Source organism: Neurospora tetrasperma (genome assembly GCF_000213175.1).
Source record: "Neurospora tetrasperma FGSC 2508 unplaced genomic scaffold NEUTE1scaffold_5, whole genome shotgun sequence".
Lineage (NCBI taxonomy): Eukaryota > Fungi > Ascomycota > Sordariomycetes > Sordariales > Sordariaceae > Neurospora > Neurospora tetrasperma.
In genome coordinates, this window is record NW_009799103.1 from 2641483 (window position 1) to 2668423 (window position 26941).

Below are 26941 nucleotides of genomic sequence, written 5' to 3' on the forward strand. Positions count from 1 at the left end.
TGCTGTCGAGTGTTGATAATTTTTGTTCGTTGGTTGGTTCGTGTAAAGATATTGGTGATTTCGGGGACATGCCGGTGAGAAGTTATAGTTGTGTGCATCAAAGTGTAGGTGTAGAGAACATTCCAACACAGAATTTCCGAGTCGATAACTCCCACGTCAGAGGCGACAGCCCCGCGGCGCATGAGAGATGCTGAATGATACATGAAGAACAACCATTGCCTGGGTAGCCTGCGTTTGCAGACGAGTTGTCTTCCGAGGAGCACAAAATTACCGGGAAGGAAAAAAAGAAGCATCGCAGACATCTGGTTGATCATGGAATCCACGGGCAAAAATGAAGATAATTCGATCCACCCAGGGGTCGAACCTGGAACCTCCTGATTCGTAGTCAGACGCTCTGCCATTGAGCCAGCGGACCTTGTTGACATAAGGGCTCAAATCTCAGCATTATATACTATTGCGGCCACCATTCAACAACAATGCTTCTCTTTGTCATCTTACAGCATTCTCACCTTCTCGTCGACAAGACTTGTTGGCCCGGAATCCGAGGCGAGCTTCAATTTATACTTTCTTCGAATTTAAATTGTAACCGTTATGGATTACACTATCCTCAAATCCTTCGTTCGAGACTTGCCGTTTCTACCTTCTCATTAAAGAGAGACCAAAAGTTGGGAGCGGAAGTTGAATACTTCTTACTGCAACCACCACTATAGATTATACACTTACTTCAACACCTCCGCCGGCATTGAAAATTGGTCTTAGCGCGGCGAGCTGCAAAGTGGCGATAACTTGATTTCCCGTACAAAAATGGCTGCTTGGCTAAACCTCAAAATTTCCGTGAATTTTGGAAGGTGGCTGTACCACGCCAACAATTCAGATGCCGGCAGAGGTGTATACAGCGTGCCAGCCTGCATTTTCTAACACATTACAAAGCGAGCAGGACTCGTTCACTGATCGGTGTGAGCGACTAGATTCATTAAGTGTAAGATGAAGCAAGAAAAAAAAAAAAAAAAGAGAACGAAACTGTAAGGGAAACAAACACAAGGGACAAAAAAAGATGGACAGCAGGCCAAAATACAACTATGGAAAAAAAAGATTTGGAACGACGGGAATTGAGCCCGACGTGGGGGTCGAACCCACAACCTTGAGATTACGGAGGAACTCCTTAAGAGTCTCACGCTCTACCGATTGAGCTAGCCGGGCAAGCGGCTATCAATCATTCCTTGATGCAAGTCAGTGGTAAATGTTTGGTCTATAAGGTACATAAAAGAGCGCCATGACAGAATGTTCAACATGACAGTAACAACATTGCCCTTTCTTCCGGACTAGAAGTTAAATCACGCCATCCATCTACGATAAAAATTCCGCTTGTGATCTTGATACACTTCTTTTATTTGACTTTCTCGGCAAATACTTCATGAGGCAATCCAGGTTGCGTTAAATGTCGAATTTGGCCAGTTACAGAACAGGTCTGCCGCTGCATGATGCCTCCTTCCACTTAGTTGTCAAGCAACGCCGACACGAAGAAGCAACGACACTGCCAAACCGAACAACACCAGCAACCAAAACCACAAGAACAAGAGTAATAATTTCAACCATTGCCCGTGTTTAGTAACAGCTACCCAGCGTCATCCAACCATTGCATTGAGTTTACCCAAGTCTCGACACAGTCCATCCCACTACATGTATGCATCCCCCCTCCCCCTACAACTCCCCATCGAAAACCCCCATCAACACCCCTCCCGCATTTAATACAACCGCCTAGGTAGGTAGGTACCTAACAACTAGCACAATCATCACACCTCTTGAACCCATAGCCCAAATCCTTGCACGCCTGCACAAACCGGTTGTGCTGTGTGCCGGGGTTGACGCAGCAACCCGTGAAGCCGCAGCCTAGGACGCCGTACCTGGCTCCGATGCGATCGCAGGCCGTCTTCGAGTGGTCTGTGCCGCCTTTGCAGGCGCACTTCTCGGCCGTGACGGTGACGGTGCCGACGGCGAGGAGGCTGAGGAGGAAGGAGAGGGTGGTTGTGAGACGCATCTTGATCTGATGGGGTATGTCACTGTTAGCTTGGGTAGGTAGGTCAGGCATGAAGAGAGGTAGATAGATAAAGATGGTGATAGGTGGGATAGGGATAGGAACTGGATGGTTTGTTAACGAGGTGTAGAGGTAGGCAGATACCTACATTTGGTGGTCAAGTTGTTGAAAATGGCCTGGATGAGAAGAGAGTGGGACGCTCTGATGTGATCTGAAGCTTGTCTGAGAATCTGGGGGTAACGAATGGGGATGATCAAGTGGTTGAGGAATAAAGAGGAGATCGTGGGGGCTATTTAAGGACTTCGTCAACTCTAGAATCTCTCAAGAGGTACTAGACGTTCAGGTCTGTGAATCTCTCCGCCCAGCAGCTAGAGGCCGAATATTTCATATGACCCCTGCTGCGCTGCTGGATACCACTGTTTGCGTTACACGATGCTGGCGGGAGAGGTAAGCAATATCGCTACATTCCTCCGTCTTGGCTTTGCTAGTCTATTTCGTGATGGATCTCGAGATCATCATTGGATGTATCAAGTTGTCTACCAGGCACGAACTTGATAGGTGAGTTGGATAATTTGATGTTATTAGCTCAAAATGTCTCCGACGTCTCTTCCCGTGTTAATCTTGATTTATGGAAGCAAGGAGTTTTCGATGCTCAATGAGAGCTGCAACTGTCCATCTATGTTCTCATTTTAAGCCTTTTCTCCCCGTAAATCGTCATGTTACCCTCCCCGGAAGCACTCCTGACCTTTTGCCACATGCGATAGTTCCTTGAAGAAAATTAGCTCGAGAAATTCCCCGCAAGAAATGTTTGGCGTCTGTCATACTTCGTCGGCCTTCTTGGCTTGCCTGTGTCGATAGGGATTGTGGAGAGAAACACAAAATCAAACGAGGACATGCAGGCTTGTAAACATCCATGTGGCAGGTGTCATACAAAAGCGTTACACGAGGTAGTTGTAGTGTACACTACTAAGGTTGAAACTGTTACATAAGGTATTGAATACTAAATGAATGTTGGAAGTGGCAACTCGAATGTTGTCATGCGGACCTTCTGTGTGCCAGACCTCTATTCGGAGATCTGTAGTAACACTAGCCCTCTCCAGGTGACACAGACCATACTTTCCAACAACCTGCGGATAGCACGACGCCGATCCAAACTCGTCTGGCTCCAGAGAATACCAGCGTATGACTGCATGGAATGCCGCCAGAACAGAACAGAACTAAGCCAGCCATTAGAAGGGCACACGCTAACTCTCCGAGCAAGAATAAGCTCAGTCAGTGTAAGAACTTTAACCGGGAAGGCGGGTGAATGCTACGATGGGCCGAAGGGGTGCATGGTCACATCTCCTGTCCCGTCCATGATCGGGAGAGCCAATGAAAAGCCAATGGAGGGAAAACGAGATCTGGATGGTTGCGTGCATGGCCTTAATTCAATTTCCCGCTTTGCATGTTTCCCTCATTCGTGGATGTGTATCTGGGTCTAGACATCGGTGCCGGCGAAGTATCGGAGCTGAAATCTCTCAATCGTTTTGCTGCGTCCTTGTGTGTCATCGCACTTGGTTCGCTCGACGCAACCAACGTTGAGCTTCGACGTAGGATTCGAGCGTGGGTGGAAGATCTCATCCGTGACGGTTGTGTCTTGAGGAACGACCGAGTGTATCGTTGCGATTGCTGTGCCCAAGCCCAGTCAGCTTCGGAGTTAAAACATTCATTCCCCAAGATGGATACTGACCTATTTGATCGCCGAGACTTCTCCATCAACTACGGCCAGTGTCTGTCCAAGACAAGGATTGAATCATCTCTTCGAGTGGGCGCTAGAACGTCACTCCCTTTGTCGTCCAGACTCCGTCGCCGCGCTGCTGGTCAGAGGCACATGTGCCGTCAGCAGTTCCTGAAAGACTACCTCTGAATTTGTCTCGACACCAGACAGTGCCTCCGGGGACAATCCCTTGTCGCCGATTTCTGGAGTCTGATCAGTAGTGGAAGCCAGAGATAAAGATGGAGCTCGACTCTTCCTGGGAGGCGACTGAACCCGAACCTCTTCTGCGCCTGATCCGGCACATCGCCCAACGCTCAGGTTTGTTGATAGTGGGGTTGGGGGTCGGGAGTTGAGATCTCGAACACCCATGATATGCAGAATTTGATGAAGTTTTGAACAGCAAGGTTGACTCGGTGTTTAGGTGGGCTCTACTGGAGTTTTGCGGACTGGATTGTAGGAATGGCGACGGTGTTTCTGCGGCATTTTGTTGGGCGGTCTGGTACCGCGAAGGGTGATGCCGGAGGGTTGGACCTTCTCAGGTCCGCAATGTGAACTCATAATGACGCAAATGTGCTATTTCCCCCGCCGGGTTCAAAGACCACATTGTCAGAGCTCTAGCGTCATAAGCACAGTCGCATGAGGTGAGTGTTGGATACTATGATGTGTTCTCGACCTGTCTAGGTAATTGTGTGGGTGTTGAATAAAGGAACATTCAGCGCACTCCCATTTACCAACAACTGCACCCGTTAATCATCTTCAGGAACCACCTTCCACATACCTCACCAGACATCAAATTATCTCACACAGAGTCTCCTCCCTGCCTTCAAGTCACAATGGCCGACAAACAAATCGTACCGATTGACCATTCGGGATGTCTCTCCCTCTACGACGTCAGCATCCCCACCTTCCTCCGGGGTCAACACACCCTCAAGCACCTCCTCGTCACCGCCACCAAGCACGCCCAAGTCAACGACATTTCACTGAATGAGATACCACACTGGACGTTGCATCCAGACATGAAGCCCCTGACCTTCCAGGTCCAATGTGCCAGTAACACGCCCAAGAAGTTTGTCGACATCATTACTGGTCAGACCGGCGTCGCCTTTGCCGATGACGAGACCACCATCGAGCAGCTCATTGAGCGGTGCCAGCACACGATTGACTTTTTGAACAAGGTGGACAAGAAGACGGTGGATGAGGCGCACTTGCGTTTCAACACGATCAACCTGCAGTTGCTGGCTCAGGTGTATAACATGACGCCGCAGCATTATGTCACCAAGTTCGCGGTGCCGAATTTCTTCTTCCATTTGCAGACTGCTTATGCAATTTTCCGGATGAAGGGCGTGTCGATTGGAAAGGTGGATTACTTGGAGCGTTTCTTGCAGCGTGATGGTTGATATGGTCCCATATCGAGGTGTGGTTGCACTCAGGGGAATAGACGATGGGTACCTATGTGATGGGCATTAGTGGTGAGGGCTCAATGTGCTTGCAGTTTGTGCCACAACTTTGTGTGTAAGAGTAATTTGGTGTATAGAGTGGTCCTTGAGATTGCATGACTTAAATATAAATCAGGTTGTTTGTATCCGATGAACGGTCATAGACACAGGTCTGGAGAAGTCGTATTATGTCGATGATGTTCCATTTCTCGGGTAGTCTAGGTTACGGTAATGAGACTCCTCTTCTCTTCTCCCTTTTCTTCCCAAAACTTCCTCGATATCACTCGTCCCCGACACTTTCAATTCCGCTACCGTGACGACGCGCCCGTCTCAACATCCTGGACCTGCAGACTGTGATGTTTGTTGAGTTAGTTTCGTTCACCTCATCCTGTCTCACAGTGTCTTCGTAAAACCACAGTAAGATGGCTGACCACTTGCTTATATAGTGAAACTTTTGGAATCGTGCAACGAATTCGACAATCAACCAAATGACCCCAAGCGCCTCATCCCCATCCAAGTCTCAAGGATCTTCCCAAGTCAACTCGCGAGCATAGTGGAAGAGACCATGATTGGGACCTCGCCTGAGTGGACGATTGTCTTCCGATTTCGTAGACCGCCATGATGCAAGTGGAGGTGGTGGCTTTGCGGTTAACACTAGTAATGGTTAGGTACCAATCATGATCTTCAGTGCTTGCGACTGCGAATAGTCGAAGACCAAGACTATATCAAGGATGTATGGCTCACGGTTGGCCGTGTTGGAGATTGGGAATATACGGAGCGCTTTGACATGATCTCATTTGATAGTCGGAGGTCAGATCCGGAATGTGAACAAGCAGGACTGAAGATTGGGCGGGTGGTCATAGCGGAACATTGAACCAGAACGGGAGCATTGAGCGCGTTGATATGCTGATCTATTTGGGTCAGGATATCGTGGGAGGATTAATTACCTTTGGTGCGATGTAGCTACCTACTTACGCCAACTCGCACTCAATAACATTCTCAACAGCAGAAAGTCCACTCGACCAGAATTTGACGATCTTGAGGCCCAACCCGCTGCCCTCGATGAGTTGATGCCACTGGTCTTCTGTCCGCTCGCAAGCCGACAGCTGTGTCATCATCAGCATGTCACCTGCGGTTGCTTCCCAATAGGCACCGGTTCGCGGGATCACGCATTCGAATATGAGCAACTTGCTGTATCCGGGCTTCATCGCCTCCGCCAGACGGGCGAGGATCTTCTGGCAGACATCATCGGGCCAGTCGTGCAGGATGGAGTGCATGAAGTAGGCCCTGGCTCCCTTGATGGGCTGCTCGGTTAGGAAGTCGTGGGGCATGCGCTGGATCGAGGGATCAATGTCTTTGACATCTTCGATGACAGTCGGACGATCTTGTAGGATCAGTTTCTACACATGGCCAGTCAGTCAAATCATGCCCATTTTCTTGTCATGTCGGGAGTGACAAATAGATGGGGCTGCTCACGCCGGGATGGTTGGGGTAGTTTCTCTTGAATTCGTCGATGTCATGGCCGAGGCCGCCAGCAACGTCGACAACCAGCGGCGAATCGGACGAAGCATCGGTACCGGGGAACAATTCCTTCTCTACAGGATAGATCTTGGGATGATGCCACGGCAAGCGGCCCTGCCTGTAACCGCCCACTATGAGTGTGAAACGCGAGGTTAGTAATGCTGCCTTCCATGTACTATTGCAGGATATATCCTTCGGGGGCGCATGACTTACTATGGTGGTTCATCTGAGGACCCATGCCGATGGACCCGAGATACACCATGCAGTTTGGCACGTCGCTGTTGTATGACGCATGAAACGCCGTGTGGGCGGCATCGACGGGATTTTGCCAGTTGGTCTCGCGAAGGAACTTGTAAAAGTCGATTGGGCTGCGGCCGATGCCACCGAGTCTGTAGATTGTAAAAAAATATGGTTAACGATATCGACGGGAAGCTAGTAAGGGGAACACTCACAGGCAAACATAACTATCGCCGATGACATCGAGGCTCATTGACTTGGTGAAGTTTGTGAGCTTGTACTCATCCTGAGCCACCTCCACAAGATGGCCCATGGCGCACACATGGCGCAACAGGCGGCCTGTTATATGATCTGTTAGTTTGAGTTGTCGGGTGTTCATGAAATCCAGTCGCTAACCGAGAAGTTCAGGATCCATGCCCAAAGACCTAGCAAGGTGGTCAACCTTGTGAACGGCATCAACGCCATCCTTGACCATGAGCTTCCAAAGACCGACATCAACACCGGTGGTCAAAGCAGCATCAAGTCCGGGCTGTATTCGAACATGGTATTAGTAAGCCGGCAGAGATGGCTTGGGGGAAAGCAGTCAGCCACTTACATCAGCCCATGTATGTTGCAACATTTGCTCGCGGGGTGTCATGAGAGACTGGAGAAGACTCCGTGCCTTGATAACCATCTTGTGGCGCGTCTCCTCGTCGTCTTCTGTCCAGTTTCCATTGAGGGAGGTAAGATCCTCGATCAAGCCCGGCACAGCATCGGCATCACTTGGCCGAGTGGCGAGCGAGAGATCAACTGTTGTGGACATGTTGGCTGTATGTGTTATGTGCTACTGAAACTTGAATAAGGGGGAAGAGGTCGTCGAGCTTGATGGGGGGAGATGTATGCCGCCACTTATATGGACAATACGGCTTGCGTATCCAAGTAGTCGAGAACGCCGACAGGCCTTCCCCTAAGTGCTACTCGCGTCGAACTTATCTCGACATAGATGTGATCAGCCGTACGACGTGGGGCTCGAGTGAGGCTCCTCGCTGCCCCTACTTTCTCGGGGAGAGATCAAACCCCGATCAGGCGTAGCACACCTAAGCACTCGGTGGTGACGGAGAAGTGTTTCATGGAGCAAACAGAGTAACCGTTTTGGCAACTTAAAAGCGGTGGTCGCGATGGTTAGTTTGGTGGTGGAAGGGGTTTAGTAGCTCCGGGATATGGGTCGGAGTAGGTACACCTAGCCAGAAACATCGATTAGCATGAATTAACGCGGGGCCGATATGGGGGTAATACGTACCATGATGATGCCACTCACTGTTCGCTTCTATATGTGGAGGTAGAGGTAGGTACAGGAGGTAGGTCCCTCGAGGCTCGAGCTGTTCTCGACTCCCTTGGGTAAGGGAATGGTGGCATAAAGTATGAATTACCAAGTATTCTCTCCAGCCATCTCCGCTGTCGCCCACATCGGCGGTCATGAAGATTGCATTCATAGTAGAGGTAATCATGAAAAGAGGAAGTGACGACGGACTGAGTGTTGAAGAAAGAACCGACTGAAGAACGGAAAGAACGGATGCACGCAAGTTGCACTGTGCCAGATGTCGGGTTGGACCCACCGGATGAGGCTGTTAGCCGGACCGCCACCATTGGCGCCTTGACAGCGGTTCGGCACTAACCGAGTCCCGCCTAGCAAGCCTTTTAGGCACTGCCGGCTCGCTGTTCCGGGCTAAAGCGGCGTCAAAACATCACTGTGCAGCATGCAGTATGCACCGAACGCCCCGTAGTATCATGAACATCTGGATGCCCGGAGTGGGTTGACTGCCCTGCAAGGTGCTGCGGTGCCGAGACGACGGGAGAACCTCAAGGCGGGGATGGCGATTCCCACCAGCATGGACACTCGTAGTTATCTCTCCGATGGGTGTAACCTAGGTACCTTACGTAGAAGTAGTGTACACACCTTATTCGTTCCGCCTCATTGTTTTGACCAGACAACTTCCCAGCCATCAATCACCAAATCCCCGGCAACCACCAATACCAGGACAGACATCGATCGCCAACCTTCCTCATGATGATTTTTGATTCCAAGACACACCAATCTGGAAAATCTTGACCTCGGAACGTCCTCTCCAACAGCTTCTCTCCAGCCAGCCCAGACAGTGTACAAGTATTCAAGGACATCTCCTCCCCCCCCTTTGAAACTTTGCTGCTTTCGCTGAAGAAAAGGGGGTTCCGACCTGGCCACCCGAGGGCTGTGCTTACTCCTGCAAGGAACCATGTCATTGTATGACAGGTCACTAGACCTTCTGCTCGAATCCATCAACCTTTTATCTTCGCAAGCCAGGCAAGAATGATGAGAGTACCGTAACCGAGGGTGGGGTATGCCTGCACATCATTTGCATTTAGAATCAAGAGAGTTCAAGTCCCGACGGTTTGGGTCAAGGTGGTATCAAGCCCCATCCCGTTCAACCCTTGACGAGTCTTGCAATAGAGAACACTGACACTTGTTGGTAGATGTTTCAAAAGAAGAAAATCCCAGGTCCTTCGTTGGCTTGGGTGCTGCTTCGAGATTCAGGGTTCGTGGTTTTACGGGGCTCAAATGTCAAGATCCCCGGACATTAGCGGGCGATTTCTGTCTTTCCTGGTCTGGAGGCTTACTACAAGTTTCGTTGCCACTACCCAAGTTGATGACCCTGAACGCTGGAGACGAGTAAATACGCGTGAGTGTTGTGTAGCATGCCATTATCCTTGATCTTTGATATCTATCTGTACCTCTGCTCTTCGGTATGTACAGCGGTTTTGGGTCTTCTCAAGTGCACTTTTTCCCTTCAAAACACTAGGCAGTATTGCTCCGCCTACCCAGACAAAATGGACGATAAAGGGCCAATGATGCTTACCGTATGCTGGGTACTCACAGCACTCGCCCTTCTCTTTGTCAGCGCTCGTCTCCACGTCCGAGCCGTGGTGCACGACAAGCTCGGCTTCGATGACTACGTTATTCTCTTCTCGTGTGTAAGTACACACCCCTCGAGCCGCCGATTATACCCTGAATACTCCCAGATCCGTGATGAAGATTTCTCTAGCTGACATGACTTAACAATGTCCTCACAGTTCTGCGCAGTTCTCTCCAACATCTTCGTAACGATATCCGTCTCCTGGGGCAACAGCCGACACTTTGCCGATCTCGACCTCGAGCAAAAGGAAAACACCATCAAGTTCATGATGGCCGCCTACGTCCCCGGAATTGAAACACTCGGCTTCCCCAAGCTCGCCGTCATTGCCCTCCTGGTCCGACTGCTCATGCCCAGCCGGCTGCATACTATGATCTTGTGGTCCATGGGTACCATCTGCTGTCTGTCACTCACGGCCATGGTTATGACCTTGCTCTTGCAGTGCACGCCAACCCAGGCGCTTTGGACTCTTACCATGCCTCATAACTGTCTCGCCCCGGACGTGTTGGAGGGGTTGGCTTATTGGGCTAGCAGTAAGTTGAGTTTCGTCGGCTCAAAGACCAACCAAAGAACCAGACGCGACTGACCACATCACCCTCCTACCTCCACAGCATGCTCCGCGTTTCTAGACTTTTACCTGGCCATATACCCAGCTACTGTCTTGTGGAAGTTACAAATGCACACCAAAAAGAAGCTAGCTCTGTGCTGTGCTCTCGGTATGGGTCTCATGTAAGTGCCTCTCGTGGTGTTGACGTTTGCCATCTGTTTGCCCCATGCCACGTTCGCATCGACTAACATGACAACGTGTTACTAGATCGGGTGCTGTGGGTATCATCAAGGCAACCGGCGTATCGACTCTGTCCAACCAAGATGTCAGCTGTAAGTTTTCCCTCGGTGTCAGGCGTCATCCCAATTGGATAAAAGGCTGTCCCTTTTTCAAGAGGAAAACTGACAAGGGGGCTCACCTTTAGACGAACTCTGCGATCCCTTATACTGGACCTCGTAAGGACTACCTCTACAGTACCAATTTACCTAACCAATCACCCTCTGAGATCCTAACCCCGTTAATCACATCCAAGCGTCACCGCTAAAGAATCTCAACTGATCCTCAACCCACAGAATCGAAGGCAACCTAATAATAATAGCAGCCTGCATCCCCCTCCTCCAACCCCTGGTCGAAAAAGCCAGAGGCCGCAGCATCTGGCGTTCCCGGGGCTACAAGACCGACTCCAACAATGACGACAACGAGCACTATGCCGAAGGCTCAGGAAATCCTGGTTTGAGCAAAAACAGCAAGCAGACCGGAGCGGACGCCTTCGAGATGGGAAGTACCTCGAGAAAGAAAAAGAAGGTGGATCAGTACGGGTTTACGATGCATGCTAAGGAGGAGAGTGAGGAGAATCTAAACAAGAAGGACAGTAACAATGGCGAAGATGATTCGGGGCTGGGAAATCATAGGGATGAAGTGGAGGGCGAGCACGGTGAACATGACGGTGGGATTTTGCAGATTAGATCTGTAACTGTTGCTTATGATGAGGTGAGTGAGTCTGGAGGGGAGACGACAGCTGCTACTAGGTGGGCTGCTGTTTAGACGGGGGTATTGGAGCAAAAGAGGGAGGGTGGGCTTGAAATTGATTGGTTTCGTGAACGAATTGTTCGCTTCATAGGTTGACGTCTTCGTTGATGTTTTTTCTCACCTTGTTTTCCTTGCTGGGTTCGGAGCAGTCGGCAGGATCTCCGTCAAGACATCGACCTGTGGTATGCCACAGCTATCGCATTTCGGCTTCCTTTTTTTTTCCTTTTGTACCAAGACAGCCGACCGCAATGTTAAGATTAAGTTATTGTATTTTTCAAACTGTTCCTTTATACAACAAGTAGGTAACGATGCTCGTTCGATCTCCTGTTCCCTCCAGTTGGTGTTTGGCTTGGTGACAAAACCACAAAGGTACCGAGAAAAGTCAACCAATAAGATCGCCCTCGCCAAACCAAAAAGGCAAGTGGGTCTCGCCACTGGAGCAAGTGTGGGGCGCTACCGAGAAAAGTTTGCGAAAAATTCTCCAACACAAGAAAAAAAAAAAAGAGAAAAAGATGGATGTTGTCCTCAGATGAGGAACATCGGGAATTGAGCCCGACGTGGGGGTCGAACCCACAACCTTGAGATTAAGAGTCTCACGCTCTACCGATTGAGCTAGCCGGGCAGCTTGACGAAGCTGCCAATTGTTGAAAGTTAGTGTCAGGCAAGGTGGTTATGTAGGTAGGGGAGCAGCCAGCGCGGTGCTTACTCCGGCATGGCTCCTTCCTCATACTCGCCTTTATTGTTACTTAATCAATACTTCTTCTCTTTGCACCTTTTTCGTTGCTCCCGACTCCTTCTTCCCCTCCCACCTTTCATTCCCTTCTACTCCTACACTCCATCATCAACCCATCCAACCCTCCCCTACGATGAATACCAAATTGAATTCGAAGCCATTCACACCCTCCTTTCTCCTTCTCCACAAAACCCAAGCCCGCACTCCTAATAGCTCTCAACCGCCAGTGCCGGCGGAGTATAACTCTTCGGCACAGGATGGTAAATGCCGATCATGATCCCTGGATCCGCCGCCTGATATGCGCCCAGGAACGAGACCAGATTGCGCGGGCTATAGCTTCCGCTGTCTCCGCTGACTGAGATTTGCGCACTCGACACGTAGATGTAGAACTGGGCAGCGGCGGCGGCAGCGGCGGCGAGGAAGTTACCTGTAGGAGCGATATCGGGCTATTCCTTCCCTACGGTACCTAGTAATGATGGCTTCGGTACACTCCGTTTTTCTCCCGCGTAGACGTGAAGTTTTTTCTCCGTCTTTCGTTTCTCTCCTTTCGTTATCCATCATCAGCATTGTGGTTAAGATGGCGTCCGACTTTGAAGTTGCCGTTCGGATCTGAAGTTGCCGTTCCAAAAAAGAGCTCCATTCCCTCATATGGGGAGGTATCGAAAGAACTTCTTGGTACCTCTACCAATGTCAAATTCGCCCGGGGTGTGTTTTTGCTCTAGTGTACTCGGCAGCCCTGGATCCCCAACCGTCGAGACCATCAAATCGCTACCTAGCAATTTCTCGAGGTAAAACTAGGGGTTGTATATCCTCGCTTCATTCGAAAGGAAGGCCCGGTTCCTCCACAACAAGGTACATCGGCTCCTTCACAGGCTCTTAAGGAGGCATCAGGAATCGGATCCAAGAACAACAACATATTCCTAGCATTTTGGTTGTAACTGAGATTGCCGTACACTGTCGTGTCTACCTGTTAATAAAGTCTAACAAGACCTGGGGTTTATGGATTGCCAAGTACAAGAACTTCTGCCCCTAGGTAGGTAGCCAAAGGCCTAATGTCAATCAATATATTAGTCTTAATAGAATAAACCCCACGCGTTTCGGAATTCCATGACGGGGAAATGTTGTTAACAGGGAAGGTCAAGGAGAAGCGTTTTGCTTTTAAAAGACTGCGGCGACCAGGTTTTCCCAAAGGATTAAGTACTTCAACAGACACGAACTATCACAGAGGCACAGATACCGTGTAGCTACCTAGGTAAGAAGTTGGGTATGTTCTATTGCGGATATATGCGACAGAAATCTCAAGTCCGCGCCGTTCTTACCTACATATTGCGACACGAGAGAACGGCCAAGCTCCACCACAAAAAGCTTACGGATTGTAGAAAGAGAAGGTACAGCCGTAGGTAGGGCCCTACCAAGGGTAAGTCCGTAAAGCCACGCTGCCGGCGGTGTGTCAAGTATCATTCATTACATGTATGACGGGCAACAAAATTGCGCTAGATGCAAAAGGACCATTAGGTCCGGTTTTGAGCCTCGTCTTCGTGACATGGCTGTTGGTGATACGGCCGTTTGGTTACTCTGATGAGTGTCAGAAACAACCGTTGGGAAACTCTGCTGAACGGGCTAGTAGTGACGTTCAGTGGTGTGTGTGTGAAGTGTTATTGATTAGGTTATTGAGTTGTTCGGGTAGTGCGAAACCCCAAGCGATGGCCAAGACAGGCTGATACGGGTTAAGGCGGGCTGAAAGTGTCTCGCTAGACTGCGGTTCACGGAAAAAGGTCCGTATTAATGGAGGCTGTATATGTCAGGAGGGAAACACGACCTTCTTCGGACATGGGGTGCAACGACACAGGATCAGAGTCACTTTACGAGAGTTGGCATGGATATTGAAGAGAATGTATTGGGGTAGTATTGGTCCGGTAGTACTGCTACAGGAAAAAGGACAACTAATCTATGAGAGTATCGGACAGACACAAAGAATGCCATGCGAACAAAAAAAGAAAATGCAAAAGAAAAGACAAAGTAGACGTAGCACAAAGGGAATGTCCCAAACTATCCATGTTTGAGTATTCTTCACAGAGGCATCTCGCTCTCATCTGTGATCATGTCCATGTTGATCATGTCCTGGAAACTCAGGTTCATGTCTTGATCGACGGCCTCTAAGAGCTGTTGATCCAAGAACAGATCTGCATTGGTAAGACCCTCGGTACCAGTAAAATCGGGTAGGGGCACTTGCTCCACCTGAGCAGGTTCGTTGACAGCGGGTTCGTTGACAGCGGGTTCGTTGACAGCGGGCTCGCTGGTAGTGGTGTTTGCACCAGCAACCTCGAACTCCTGGAGAGCCCTTTCGATATCTGAGTCAGATATATCGGCAGAGTTAGCAAAGCTGTCCTCCAAGCCAGCCAGTGGGTGATTGGTATTTATGGAGGGGACTACACCAATGTCAGCAGAGAAGCCGTTCTCGAAGCCGCCCAAGGGCACTTGTTGATCAATCTCCATGGGAATAGGCATAGGGATACTAAAATTTGCCGGCATGGTAAGCTCCAGAGAGGGCCAAGTATATGTAGGCAGGGAAACCTTGTACATACCAATTATTTCGTCATACGACCACTGAAGGTTGAAAACCTTGGGCACGTAGGGCTCGAGCAGCTGGATGTTGCGAACGTGGTGTCTGAGCTGCTCGTAAGTAGAGGCGATGAAGCCATTGTATTCGAGACAGGCTAGTTCATAGTCCAGACCTTTGTCAGTGGGCCAGTAGGCGGCCCGCATGACTTCAAATTTCTGGCAGAGAGTCAGGAAGGTCTCTAGCTCTTTAGCATGGCTGCTAAGTGCGGCTAGGCGTTGAAAGATATGGGGTGACAGATCTTTCTGTTGAGTACTCGACAGGGCGAAGGAATCGTGAGAAGCTGGATAGAGAGAGGGGAGGGGTTGGGGCATAACGGCCGCCTTAGTTTCGGCCCGCTTGGCATCAGTAGTGGAGGGAAGGGTGCGGGACTTGTCCTGCTTGCGTCTAGGTTTGTACTTGTAGTTAGGAAAGGCTTTGGCGTTCATCTGCTTATCTATAACGGCAAGAGCTTGGTACTTTGATTTGACCGAGGGAGGCTCGAGAGACCAGCTCCGCGAGAGGATGGTTGATATCATATGCATGGGATGAGATCCCTCTGGAAGTTGGGTACGGTGGGCGTCCCTCCATGCCTTGGCGCGGGCATGATTGGCGGTGAGGTAAAGGACGAAGTGGTTGCAAGGCCTCTTCGGCTTCCCAAGGCCTAACTCTTTGTGCCTTATCTCGACGGACCTGTGGACGTAGGCTTCCATATCCCGGAGCGGGACATGGCCGAGATCCGAATCTTGGCTGAAAGGCTTTGTGAGTAATTCTTCAACGATCTTGGTGTCCCTACCCATTTTGGATGACTGGTGGTGACTGATGGTGATGGTATGAGTCGCTTTCTGGTGAGTCAGTGTCTGTTGATGTGGTCGTGAGGGCAAGGTTGTGAGGCTGCTTGTTTGAGCTGATGATGTGGATCGAGACAACAACAACATGGTTACACTGGATCTCGCCGTCTATTTAAGTCAAATGGCTTCGGGTGAACAAGATGCTTCTCCTATAGACAGGCTCTGGACAGGACGACGAAGGAAGCACACATTCGCGGAACAGAGAAGTTGAACAAAGACTTGGGCGAGGAAGAGGCTGAAAGAAACCGTAACATTGGCATTGTCCCGCGGAAGAGCATCCGATGGAGCCGGTGAGCACTCGGTTGAGACATGTCAGTTGTGATAATAAGTAACATGGTCAATGTTCGCTTGATTGATGATGGCATGTGGCAAACAGACGGACGAAGAGACCTCAAGTGCGGATGAAGTGGAATTAAAGTTGGAACACCTGGGGAATTCCAGGCCGTGGAGCAGCACCCGGACTGCAGTGACAGATGGGTGGGACCCGACTTTGGCGGGCTTAGGTACTGGGTGGAGTGGGGTATTAATGATTTTGTCTCGTCTGAAGGGGCCTCCATTTATTGGCTGCAGAGCCTTCTTATCAGCTTATCGGCAGCTGAGTCATCCGAGATCTAGAGTCCCCGTCTACAGGCACTGACTCCTCCCCCACCCGAGCCGCCTGAAACTGGGTGTGGTTGTTGCAGGGCCCAAAAAAAAATTGAAACCCTCTCTTTTCTCTCTTTCCGTCTTCGTTTTGAGATCCGGCATCCAAAGTTCGAAGTCGCACATTCGCATCTTGGTTGTCGATAACCTCCAATTCCAACACCATGGCTGCCGCTACCCTCGGAGAGGTGCCTACCAAGGCCTTCGATACCATCCTGACCTTGGATTTCGGGTGCGTTGGTCCTCCTGCTCTGCGTGCTTGTTGTTGTTACTGCAATATGCAAGGATATATGTGCATGTGTTCATCCAGTGCTAACAAGCCGTTCCTTTCTCTCATAACAGATCGCAGTACACTCATTTGTAGGTCTCTTCTTTTCTTACATTTCACATTCACTCATGCGGGAGATGAGTTACTAGTATACTCTAGGGCTCTGTCGTGTCGTGGTTGCTTTTGTTTACTTGTGAACCCTGGACTGCCTTCACCCTCTCAACACCCCCCCTGCAGTCCCCCAAATGTAGACAACAACAACAGACATACTAACCCAATGACTCCCAAAGGATCACCCGTCGTATGAGAGAGCTCAACATTCTCTCCGAGATGCTGCCATGCACCACCAAGATTGCCGATCTTGACTACAAGCCCAAGGGTGTCATTCTCTCCGGCGGCCCCTACTCCGTGTATGAGGACGGTGCTCCTCACGTCGACCCTGCCGTGTTCGAGCTTGGTATGCATCACCTCTGACCTGAAAGGTTGCTTGCATCTTGTACTAACACTCTCATTGCTTAGGTGTCCCCATTCTTGGCATTTGCTGTATGTGATATCTCATGGTGATTCATGTCACCACGGTCTATCCACCTTCACCTCGAGGCATCGGGGCATCATTGACACTCTCACAGATGGCATGCAGGAGATCGCCTGGCGCGCCAGCCCCGAGAACGTCATTGCCGGCGTTCACCGCGAGTACGGCCACTCCAACCTGAAGGCCCTCAAGGGCGACGACGCCCACGTCGACCGCCTCTTCGCCGGTCTCGAGGACTCCATGCGCGTGTGGATGTCGCACGGTGACAAGCTCGGCGCCCTGCCCGAGGGCTTCCACACCGTCGCTGTGTCCGACAACTCCGAGTACGCCGCCATTGCGCACAAGACCAAGCCCATCTACGGTCTTCAGTTCCACCCCGAGGTCACCCACTCGCAGAACGGCACCCAGCTGCTCAAGAACTTCGCCGTCGACATTTGCGGCTGCGCCCAGAACTGGACCATGGCGCGCTTCCTCGACCAGGAAATCGCCCGCATCCGCGACCTCGTCGGCCCCGAGGGCCAAGTCCTCGGCGCCGTCTCGGGCGGTGTCGACTCCACCGTCGCCGCCAAGCTGATGAAGGAGGCCATCGGCGACCGCTTCTGGGCCGTGCTTGTCAACAACGGCGTCATGCGCCTGGACGAGTGCGAGCAGGTCGAGCGCGACCTCAAGCAGCACCTGGGCATCAACCTGACCGTCATCGACGCCTCCAAGGACTTCCTCGAGGGCCTCAAGGGTCTCCACGACCCCGAGCAGAAGCGCAAGTTCATCGGCGGCAAGTTCATTGACGTGTTCGAGGCCGAGGCCCAGAAGATCGAGGAGGCCGCCGCCAAGTCCGGCAAGGGCACCAAGATCGGCTTCTTCCTGCAGGGTACCCTGTACCCAGACGTCATCGAGTCGCTCTCCTTCAAGGGCCCCTCGGCCACCATCAAGACCCACCACAACGTCGGCGGTCTGCCCGAGCGCATGACCAACGGCCAGGGTCTCCAGCTCATCGAGCCGCTCCGCTCCCTGTACAAGGACGAAGTCCGCGAGCTCGGCCGCACCCTCGGCATCCACGAGGAACTCGTCATGCGCCACCCCTTCCCCGGTCCCGGCATTGCCGTCCGCATTTTGGGCGAGGTGACGGAGGAGAAGGTGCGCATTGCTCGCCAGGCCGATCACATTTTCATTTCCGAGATCCGCAAGGCCGGCCTGTACGACCAGATTTCGCAGGCGTACGCCGCAGTTGATCCTAGCCGTGCTGTGGGTGTCATGGGCGACAAGCGCGTCTACGGCTACATTATCATTCTGCGCGCGGTGACGACCACGGACTTCATGACGGCTGAGGCCTTCAACTTCCCGTGGGACTTCCTCCAGCGCGTCATGAACAGGATCGTCAACGAGGTCAATGGTGTGTGCAGAGTCACTTATGACATTACCAGCAAGCCTCCTGGCACTATTGAGCTTGAGTAAGCGGGTCTTTGGTCTAGCGGGAAGGTTGGAAAAGTAAAACGTCTGCAAGGAAAGAAATGAATGAAGATACCATGAGTAACAGATGGGGAATGAAATAGATTTGACGTGTTCATGCCATGTGTGTTGTGTCAATTGCTATATTTGAGTGATGGAGATCATATGTGCTTGTTTATTCCTACTCGAAGCTACTCATAGTACCTCTCTAACCGGCGCACTTCTATTCACATAACTCTCGAACCATCATGAAGCCAAGCCCATTAACAAAAGCACAGAAACATAGATACATAAGACCACAAATTCCCAACGCCACTTGACTTCCCATCAACCCTCTCACTATGTAGTGAAGAAAAATTTACCTCTATGTACTTGCCGACCTATGTATCAATTCTCTCACCAAAAACTTTCATCAACCATAAAATCCGCATCATCATCCCCCAACTCCTCAATCCTCAAACTCCCATCAATGACATCTTCCCCGTCCCCCTGACCCTGCACCTCCACTTTTATCTCTCCATTATTCCCACTCCCCATCCCGGTCTCCTCCCCATATAAATCCTCATCCACCTCCGCCACATCCGACAACCACGGCTTCCTCGCCACTTTCCCTCCACCACCTCTTCCCTCCACCTTCTTTCCCACCCTCGAAAGACTTCTCGAGCTTGAACTTGAGCCTGAACTTACGGGCTTCCTCACAGGTGATATGCTTTCAGAAGAACTATCCGTAGTAGTAGAGACAAGGGACCCAAACCCGGATTTCGCAAACGCGCTTCCTCCTCCTTGAAGCGCCAGTGCCATTGGGTTGATATTCGCGTTTGCACTAGACACTTTTTCCAAGTTTTGGTCCATGATTTCTGACATGGATGGTTTGTTGGAAGTTGAGCTGGAGCTGGACGACGATCTTGCCCTTCCGCCTATTCGCCTGCCGGTGGTTCGTGTAGGGGATCCGGAACCGGAACCGGAACCAGCGCGAGGACGACCAGCGCCGGAACCAGAACCAGAACCAGAACGGGGTCGAGTACTGGAACTAGAGCCAGAGCCAAAGCCAAAGAGAGAGTTACTAGAGCGTGAGGAAGCTGGACTAGGGCCGGAGCTGGAGCCTGGGCTAGGACCTGCTGGGACTGAGGGACCGCCGCGTGGTTGGGGATTAAATGTTGGGTTGAGCGTGTTGCCGGGGTTGTTGGGCTTGGAGCCGACGTTGGGGTTAAAGTTGCTGTGCCTCGTAGCTGTGTTGGGGTCGAATCTCTGCATAGGCTTTGCTGGCTGTTTACCTGGCGCGGTGGGTTTGTTGTGGCTGGCGTTGGAGGCAAGGTTAGAACTGGAGCCTCTGGCTGGTTTGATAGGCCTGAGATCGAGTCTAGGAGCCGTGGAGCTAGAAGCGGCATTTGAAGTAGAAGAAGAGAAAGTCGTACGCTTTGGATCAAGCTTTGTTGTGTTCGTGGAAGGTGCAGGTCCAAAGGGGTCATCGCCTGCGGGAGTCGAAGAGTTGGGAGGTGTAGCCGGCCGCAACTTGAGAGTGGGAGGTGGAGGTCTAGCCAGTACCAGAGCCATGGGATTGTCATCGATGATAGTGTCATTCTCGAGGTGAGACCGTCTTGTTTCCTCGCGCATGTGGCTCGAATTCCCAGGACCTACACTAGGGGCTCTGGAGAGGGATGTGCGACGCTGTCGTCCGGTGCCAGATGCAGCAGTTGAACTAGATCCGGCACGAGAGACGGAGCGCCGACGACCACTGGAGCCCGAGGCAGAACCTGCGCGAGACCTTCCTCGTTCTTGCTTCTCCCCGTCCCGTTTCTGCTTCTCCTTCTCCGCATCCCGTTTCTGCTTTTCGTACTGCTCCCTTCTCTTTCTCTGTGCCTCTTGCAGCTGCTTGTCCATCTTATTATTTCCCTTGTCGTCGGCTCCCTTTTCCCTGGCCTCGCGCGGCTTCTCCTCCGGCTTCGTCTTGTCAACCTTTTTCTCCGCTTGCTTCTCCTCTGTACGGCTGTGTTGAGGTTTCCTTGATTTTATAAACAGGTCTGCATAGTTCTCCTTGTTCGTCACGTCCTTGACCTTCAGCCTCGCTTCCTCCATGTATCTCTCGCGTTCCCGTCGTTTTTCAGTCTCCTGATCAACCAACATGTCCATATCCCCATCTGCGTCCATGTCTATATCCGGGCCCATATCCATCGGAACTGTCCCGTCTGGCGGTGGTCCAGGCGCAAATGAGTCTATCCCCATCATGTCCAGAGTACTCATGTCGGGCTCATCCAGATTCATCTCATTCTCTCCCCTCACCCGCCCCGTCATCTCAACCTCCATGGTTCTACTATCAAACGTAGACCAAAACTGCTCCCTGAAATACCGAGCCTCCCACTCTCTACGGTGCGCCAACAATCTATCCTGCTGCTCCAGCCGGTCTTTAAATCTCCGTTTCGCCTCCTTTGTTTCCCGCTCGACCCTCTTTTCCTCCTCCCTCTGCTGATGTTTTTCCTCCAACAACTGCACCAGCTGGGCATTACTCCACTTCTTCTCGTTTCCCAGACCCTGGCACTGACCTGCTTCTGCACAAGCCGACATAGACAACTTGGCCCACTGCGCCAGGTCGGCCAGCAAGACGGGATCGTACCGACTGAGCATCATCTCGAGGGTGTAGATAATCCCCGGGTGCACACCGCTGTGCATAGGGGCGGTGATACCCTTGGTCCATTTGCAATGTCCCTTTTCTAGCTCGTCGAGCAGTTGAGCAGCGCTTTTGCCTGCTTTATTCTCGACTTTCATCTCGTACGAGTAGAACTCCAGGAGCAACCGGAAGTCATAGCGGGTGAGTAAGGTCACCACGGCAGCGACGTCGGCTGTTGGGCCGAGAAGACTACGAATGGCGAGAGCAGGGTTCTTGGCCTGTTCGAATCGCTGGTTACCCAGTTTCAGAGCGTCTAGGACTTGGTGGACTGGTTTCACAATGTTCTCGGGTTGGATGAGCCAGGCGTAGAAGCCGTCGAGCAGTTGGCGGTCGTGATGGGGGAAGTAGGTGTACAGTTTGGTGAGATCGGGCGGCGGTCGAGAGGAGAGGGCAGTAAGGCCGAATGGCCCTCGAGATATCAGAGCTGTGGACGTTGTTTGGCCTTGGGTTATCTCTGCTTCGTCTAATTCGCCGCACAATGCTTCAAAGGCCTTACCCACCGGGGGTATGACGACTGGACAATTGGGTATTGGAAGAGGTCTAGGTGGTCGTAGAACCCTTGGACTCGGCAATCTGTAATTTCTATTTTCTGGTTAAGCAGTGTTATCAGTGGTAGTCGCAGCCGTAGTTGCAATAGATAGGGGTGCATACCGAGGAATGTGTTTAACCGGAGTAGTAGCCTTGGGTGCAGGCGTTGGCGTTGGCGATCTAGGCTTCATCGCTTCTGCATTATGCGTCTGAGTCGCTGTCTTTTCAACCTTGGCGTGCTTTGGACTTGGGGGTTTAGGGTCATCATCATCGTCATCGATAACTATATATTTGCGCTTTGGCCTAGCTGGCGGTAAATCTGGGGGATCATACCCAACCACTCTGTAAATGTGGCTTTCCGTCACCGAATCTTGATGAGGACCTCGAGGAAGCAATAGTGAAGATGGAATCGAGTTCAATGGTGCCCGCCAGTGGTGAGATAAGCCGTCAACCGGTCTGTTGTGTTCTGCCGTTTGGAGCTTGTACATCTTTGTTGCTGCCAGCGTGGGTCGTGGTAGACGAAACTCGTAAGATAAATAGTTGTTCGGAAGCATGGGTCGATAGTGATTTCCGTGCTATAGTTGGTCACAGCAGTGTCAGCTCGCGTTTCTCAAAGGTCCCATTGTTTGGAGGGAACATGAAGGTGTGAGTGGACGTACAGCATAGCAAAGAAATACGTGTCGACTGTTGTAGGCCCCAAAAGTCTTCATGTCGTAGACCTTGTTGATGAACTGAACATTCATATTCGAGTCGTACTTGTAAAGCACGAGAAAAATTTTGTAGAGATCAGCAGTCAAATAGCACGGGTCGTGGTTCACCCAAAGGCCCGGAATGTGCAGTGCCTCCCAGAGATTGAAGTCTCCCTGTATCTCTGTACCTTGATATTGTATGCCTTCTGCCTTGGTGCTGAACTTGGTCTCCATCAGTCTCTTATAGAAATCGTGGCGAGGATGATGAGGGTTGTTGAGGATGCTCTCGAGATACCAGAGGTGTTCCGCTTTGACGAGTAGCCAGAAGCTGGCACTGCCGTAGATCAGCAGCGCGACAGAAGTCCAGTAACAGTGCCCATCTTCCAAGTGTTTGCCATCCCTGTCCTCCGAGTGCCACTGATTTGGATGCATCACAAAGACCACCTTTTCGACCATGGGGAAGCCCTTGTAGAGGACAGCGGGGGGATTTGGTTTGTTTTTAAAATATCGCTTGTGGTTTTTGAAAAATCCCGACCAATCGAAATCTCCGAGCATAGTCGCCAGGTCTGGATCGGAAATTGGATTTGCAAGATTGGACTTGGAATACCGGTCGGTAAATTTGGTAGTTGCAGCTAGTTTGTATCTGCCAAAGTGGTCATCGATGGACCTTTTATATCCGAGTCGCTTTCTAATCGCTGTAAAGTCGTGGGTTGAGGTTAGTCTAACCGGTTCGCCATCCCCTCGCGTACGCTTAGTTGACGTTGTCGGAATATCTTCGCCCCCAGGAACAACAGCCGTCTTCTTGAACGGAAGCGGCTTGAATTTAATACTTCTGCCCTCTCCATCGTCGTCAACAACTGTGGCAACCTCAGCCTCCTTGAAAGCCTCCGGGCGCTCCCAAATCTCGACCGTTACAACCGGGGCAGCAGCGTTTATCGGATCAACAATCGGGTTTTCCTGTCGGATCGTTTCGAGTTCTTCGTAGTAGATGATTTTCGGAAGTTCTCTGCGATAGTGTTCATTTGCCGGTTTGAAATACAATTCCTCTATTCTCCTGCCGGAGATAGCGGATGACCGGGAGGTGGCAGGTCTCAGCGCGCCGGAGTCGGACTGCTGCGACCCTTCAGCGGACTGTTTTGGCGGCATAATTTGGATTCGGATTGCGCCTGACGAGGTCAGTATGAACGTATGCTACAGGAGAATTGAGGGTAAAAGTTCGAAAAGGCAGTTTCACCCAAGAAGCAGGCTGTTCACCGAACGTGGTGTGGTTGCGACGTTTTGTTCCTAAGTATCGGGAAGTTGACTGGAGCGACCGACGGCTCCCCCGCGTTGTTCACCATCCCATCTTCTTGGTAGGTGTGTTCCATTGTTCGTCCAGGTCCATGACAAACAAAGATGGCGGCCGTTGTCTTTGACATTGCTGCTGAACCTTGTGGCTTTGGTGATGGCAGTGGTCGTAAAAGTGGTGGCTATTGTTTAAATGGGGGCGCCTGGCCCTCTTCTTCCGGATTTGGCATTTCGGTGGCTGGAGGTATCGTCGAGTAACTTTAACAATAGAAAGTGTGCAACAAAGTAAGCGAGTGGATGGTAAAGCGATTCTTTATTTATTTCAGTCTTGGGAAACAAAGGCGAGTGCCTTGGATGTCGAGGTGGAAAAGAACAAGAACTCGAAAATGAGTGGATCACAGGTGGGGTTCGAGTCGGCGACAGGTACATAGCATGCGCTCCTGTCATTGGTCCATGTCTACATCACATCGCCCAAAAGGGAAAGTGCGGATATGCTTGAAATCTCCTCCTTCAGGTCAACATGTGAATATCGTCTATCCACATCGCACATAGCTTGAGGGTACTAGAACGCCAATGGATTGTATTCTTGATACGCTATCATGTGAGGGAAAAGGTACAGAATCTGGAAAAACAAACGTCCTTGATGCCTTGTATACAGCGAGACCAGTCTTCGCTTTCCGTCATGGACAAAGTCCCGTCTTTTCACCTCCAACGGACCAAGACATCATCAACCCCAGCCCATTGTCAACATCCCAGGTTTGACGTCTCAAAGAACAGAAAAGAAAAAAAAAAACATCATACTTCGCTGGATATGCATTGCCAACCATTGACTCCCTCCATGTCCCCCCTCGTAAACATCCCCCAGCACGCATGGGAGGAGGTGTTTTCCAGAGCTATAGCTCCGAAGCACACCGTTCAGACAACCGGACCCTTGCCCTCGTGCCACCAGTCCAGGTGTTTCTGTAGTTCTTCGGCATTTGGAAACGGGAAATCTGTACATCCTTCAAAGGGACAAAGAGAGCAGCCCTCGGGTATGCCCATGTCCAGCTTATCATGCTCAGCAGCAACGTGCCGCTTCATTGCATATTTCCCCATACACGGCTCCCCACAATATTCAAAAGGACACAGGACCACCTCTGCCAACTCTGCGTCGGATATATCGTGTTGAATCTTCAGATGCTGCCGTATCGCTTCCACGTTGTGGGGAATGAAAGTCTCACAGTCTCGGTGGCCAAAACTCTGCTCACAATACACCCCAACTGGCGAGTTACGTCTTTCGGTCCGAGGGCTGGCCGAACACAACCAGGCTATATGCTCAGATCGTAGCACATTGCTAGAAAGCACTACACCACAGGCTGGGCATCTGAACTCGGTAGACGCAGAGTTGACGGATGCTTGCTTCTGTGGCTGGGCTTGTCCTCCCTCTAGTGTGCTCTCCTGGGCTTGTGTGCCTGCTTGGTTGGTACCAGCATTTGAAGACTCAGAGAGTGGGACCGACTCTATCTCTTGATGTTGCAATTCTCGGCTGGGATGCTGCTCAGGCTCGTCTTCCGGACCGTTGTTTGCTCCATCACTATCTGATACAAGTCGTTCATCTTCTTCTCCATTACGAAGCCTGTCCGAATTTTCGGGCTGTGACACGGGAGCCACTTGTGCCCCTTGAGTGATGGCTTGACGTCTCTCGTGGCTCTTCACGTGTCTTCTTAGCTCCTCCAACGAATAAACTCTTCTTGAGCAGTGTCGGAAGGGACACATATAGCCCATCCTGTCAGGTGCTTCTGGTACCCATAGAGGATCGCAATCAAAAGACACGTAGTCGTGCCTCGAAATCATGTGCATCCATACTGTATCCCTTGGTAGTGGATCTTGGATTTCTGTACAGCCCTCTTCCGGACACACACAGGGAGCATCTGAGCGAACTGCATCAGCAACATAGTGATACTTTGTGGTGTGAATGGACAAGCTCCTCGATCCCATGCAGGGTTTAGCGATGCACCAGCGGCATGCAAATAGTACCTTGGTCACATTCACCAAAACTCGCCTCTGACTGGGGTGCTCCACCTGGAAATGACGCCGCAAATGAACCTTACATCCGTAGGCTGCATCACATATCCCACATTTCCACTTTAGGTGGTTTGCTAGCCGATTTTTTCTTGTGAAATCCTTGCCGCATTTTACACAATACCAGAGTCTAGGCCTAGACTGAGGAATGGTGCTATCCAAGCCGGCATTTGTCGCTCCGGTTTGGTGGCCTTGAGTATCCTGTTCGGTTGCGTCGACTTTTTCTTCAGCCCTAGAAGCCTTGTCGTCGTGTTGACCTCCCACGTCAGATGGCTCCGTAGGTAAGCCTTCTCCAGCAGTTCCATTATTGCTTGGACAGTTGAGTTGACCTTCCTAGGCCATAGAGGTAGTGTTCTGCACCTGACCATAATCATCATTTCCTGCCACGTGTCTTTCCTGGGAATCGTTATGTTTTGGTTCCAGATCATGGCCACGTCCGTTACCGTAAGAGGCATCGTATCCTTGGTTGCTGTACAATGGGGCCTTCCCCTCGGCAGTTGGTGTCCAAGGCTGCTGGTATTCAAGGCTTGGATGCTGTCCGATATTGCCATGTTGCTGTTGCGCTTCGGACTTTGCACGAAATAAGAACGAACTGGAATCTAGCGACTGTGACTGAGGAACGAATGTTTCGGGCGATACCTGCTCATGATGAAAGTGTGGGTTCTGGCCATCCCCCGCGATTTGTCCGGTACCCATTCCTGCTCCAGCCCCTGACGGATGGATGTCCCCAAATTTCACATCTGATTGTGCCGGTGACTGGTGAGCTGCCTGGGAAACGCCACCCGTAAGCCAAATGCTGTTGCTAGAAGTTGTTCCATCAATCAGGCTACCCATTCCGGTGCCACTGACTACCATACCGGAGCGATCCTGGTTCGGAAAAGTCAAAGACGTATCGGCTGTGGGTTGCGTTTGGACTCCTGATTGACTCGGCCATCCGCCAAACGACGAACTGGTTGGATCATCATGACTAGTCGTAAAGGGCCGTTCAAGAACCAGGAAGTTCGGATCCTGGTGATTGTAGTTCCCGAAGAATGGTGGTGCTTTCTTTCCATCTCTGTTCCTTTGCTGCTGGCCGGATGAAGACCCCGCTGGGTCATGGCTCGGATGCTGAGACATCTCGCGGGGGTAGCAATTGACCGCTGTCAAAGAAGT

The 26941-nt window shown here is 51.1% G+C and overlaps 9 protein-coding genes across 9 annotated transcripts; 3 read left to right on the forward strand and 6 right to left on the reverse strand.

Moving 5' to 3' along the window:
* Positions 1-1774: 1774 nt before the first annotated feature.
* On the reverse strand, positions 1775-2038 carry NEUTE1DRAFT_47008 (uncharacterized protein; the record flags this gene model as incomplete). The annotated part of the gene is made up of 1 exon (XM_009854460.1): positions 1775-2038. One exon carries the CDS (start codon positions 2036-2038, stop codon positions 1775-1777), a length of 264 nt encoding a protein of 87 aa, XP_009852762.1.
* A 2586-nt stretch (positions 2039-4624) lies between these two features.
* Positions 4625-5188, forward strand: NEUTE1DRAFT_103047 (uncharacterized protein; the record flags this gene model as incomplete). Its single annotated transcript, XM_009855136.1, has 1 exon — positions 4625-5188. One exon carries the CDS (start codon positions 4625-4627, stop codon positions 5186-5188), a length of 564 nt encoding a protein of 187 aa, XP_009853438.1.
* A 319-nt stretch (positions 5189-5507) lies between these two features.
* Positions 5508-7857, reverse strand: NEUTE1DRAFT_86146 (uncharacterized protein; the record flags this gene model as incomplete). The annotated part of the gene is made up of 8 exons (XM_009855137.1): positions 5508-5619; positions 5819-5881; positions 6203-6627; positions 6704-6879; positions 6962-7137; positions 7201-7324; positions 7382-7514; positions 7581-7857. The coding sequence occupies 8 exons, from the start codon at positions 7785-7787 to the stop codon at positions 5508-5510; spliced, it is 1416 nt and encodes a 471-aa protein (XP_009853439.1).
* Positions 7858-9829: 1972 nt separating this feature from the next.
* Positions 9830-11195, forward strand: NEUTE1DRAFT_48251 (uncharacterized protein; the record flags this gene model as incomplete). The annotated part of the gene is made up of 5 exons (XM_009854534.1): positions 9830-9973; positions 10073-10445; positions 10524-10641; positions 10727-10736; positions 11061-11195. 5 exons carry the CDS (start codon positions 9830-9832, stop codon positions 11193-11195), a joined length of 780 nt encoding a protein of 259 aa, XP_009852836.1.
* Positions 11196-12427: 1232 nt separating this feature from the next.
* Positions 12428-12788, reverse strand: NEUTE1DRAFT_139887 (uncharacterized protein; the record flags this gene model as incomplete). The annotated part of the gene is made up of 2 exons (XM_009855138.1): positions 12428-12648; positions 12710-12788. 2 exons carry the CDS (start codon positions 12786-12788, stop codon positions 12428-12430), a joined length of 300 nt encoding a protein of 99 aa, XP_009853440.1.
* A 1503-nt stretch (positions 12789-14291) lies between these two features.
* NEUTE1DRAFT_103050 (uncharacterized protein) lies at positions 14292-15620 on the reverse strand (the record flags this gene model as incomplete). The annotated part of the gene is made up of 1 exon (XM_009855139.1): positions 14292-15620. One exon carries the CDS (start codon positions 15618-15620, stop codon positions 14292-14294), a length of 1329 nt encoding a protein of 442 aa, XP_009853441.1.
* Positions 15621-16430: 810 nt separating this feature from the next.
* Positions 16431-18681, forward strand: NEUTE1DRAFT_124018 (GMP synthase; the record flags this gene model as incomplete). The annotated part of the gene is made up of 5 exons (XM_009855140.1): positions 16431-16545; positions 16656-16673; positions 16872-17038; positions 17101-17124; positions 17211-18681. The coding sequence occupies 5 exons, from the start codon at positions 16478-16480 to the stop codon at positions 18563-18565; spliced, it is 1632 nt and encodes a 543-aa protein (XP_009853442.1).
* Positions 18682-18955: 274 nt separating this feature from the next.
* NEUTE1DRAFT_46575 (uncharacterized protein) lies at positions 18956-22897 on the reverse strand (the record flags this gene model as incomplete). Its single annotated transcript, XM_009854433.1, has 3 exons — positions 18956-21806; positions 21876-22327; positions 22412-22897. The coding sequence occupies 3 exons, from the start codon at positions 22895-22897 to the stop codon at positions 18956-18958; spliced, it is 3789 nt and encodes a 1262-aa protein (XP_009852735.1).
* A 1746-nt stretch (positions 22898-24643) lies between these two features.
* Positions 24644-26905, reverse strand: NEUTE1DRAFT_103053 (uncharacterized protein; the record flags this gene model as incomplete). Its single annotated transcript, XM_009855141.1, has 3 exons — positions 24644-24688; positions 24983-26122; positions 26429-26905. The coding sequence occupies 3 exons, from the start codon at positions 26903-26905 to the stop codon at positions 24644-24646; spliced, it is 1662 nt and encodes a 553-aa protein (XP_009853443.1).
* Positions 26906-26941: the final 36 nt, after the last annotated feature.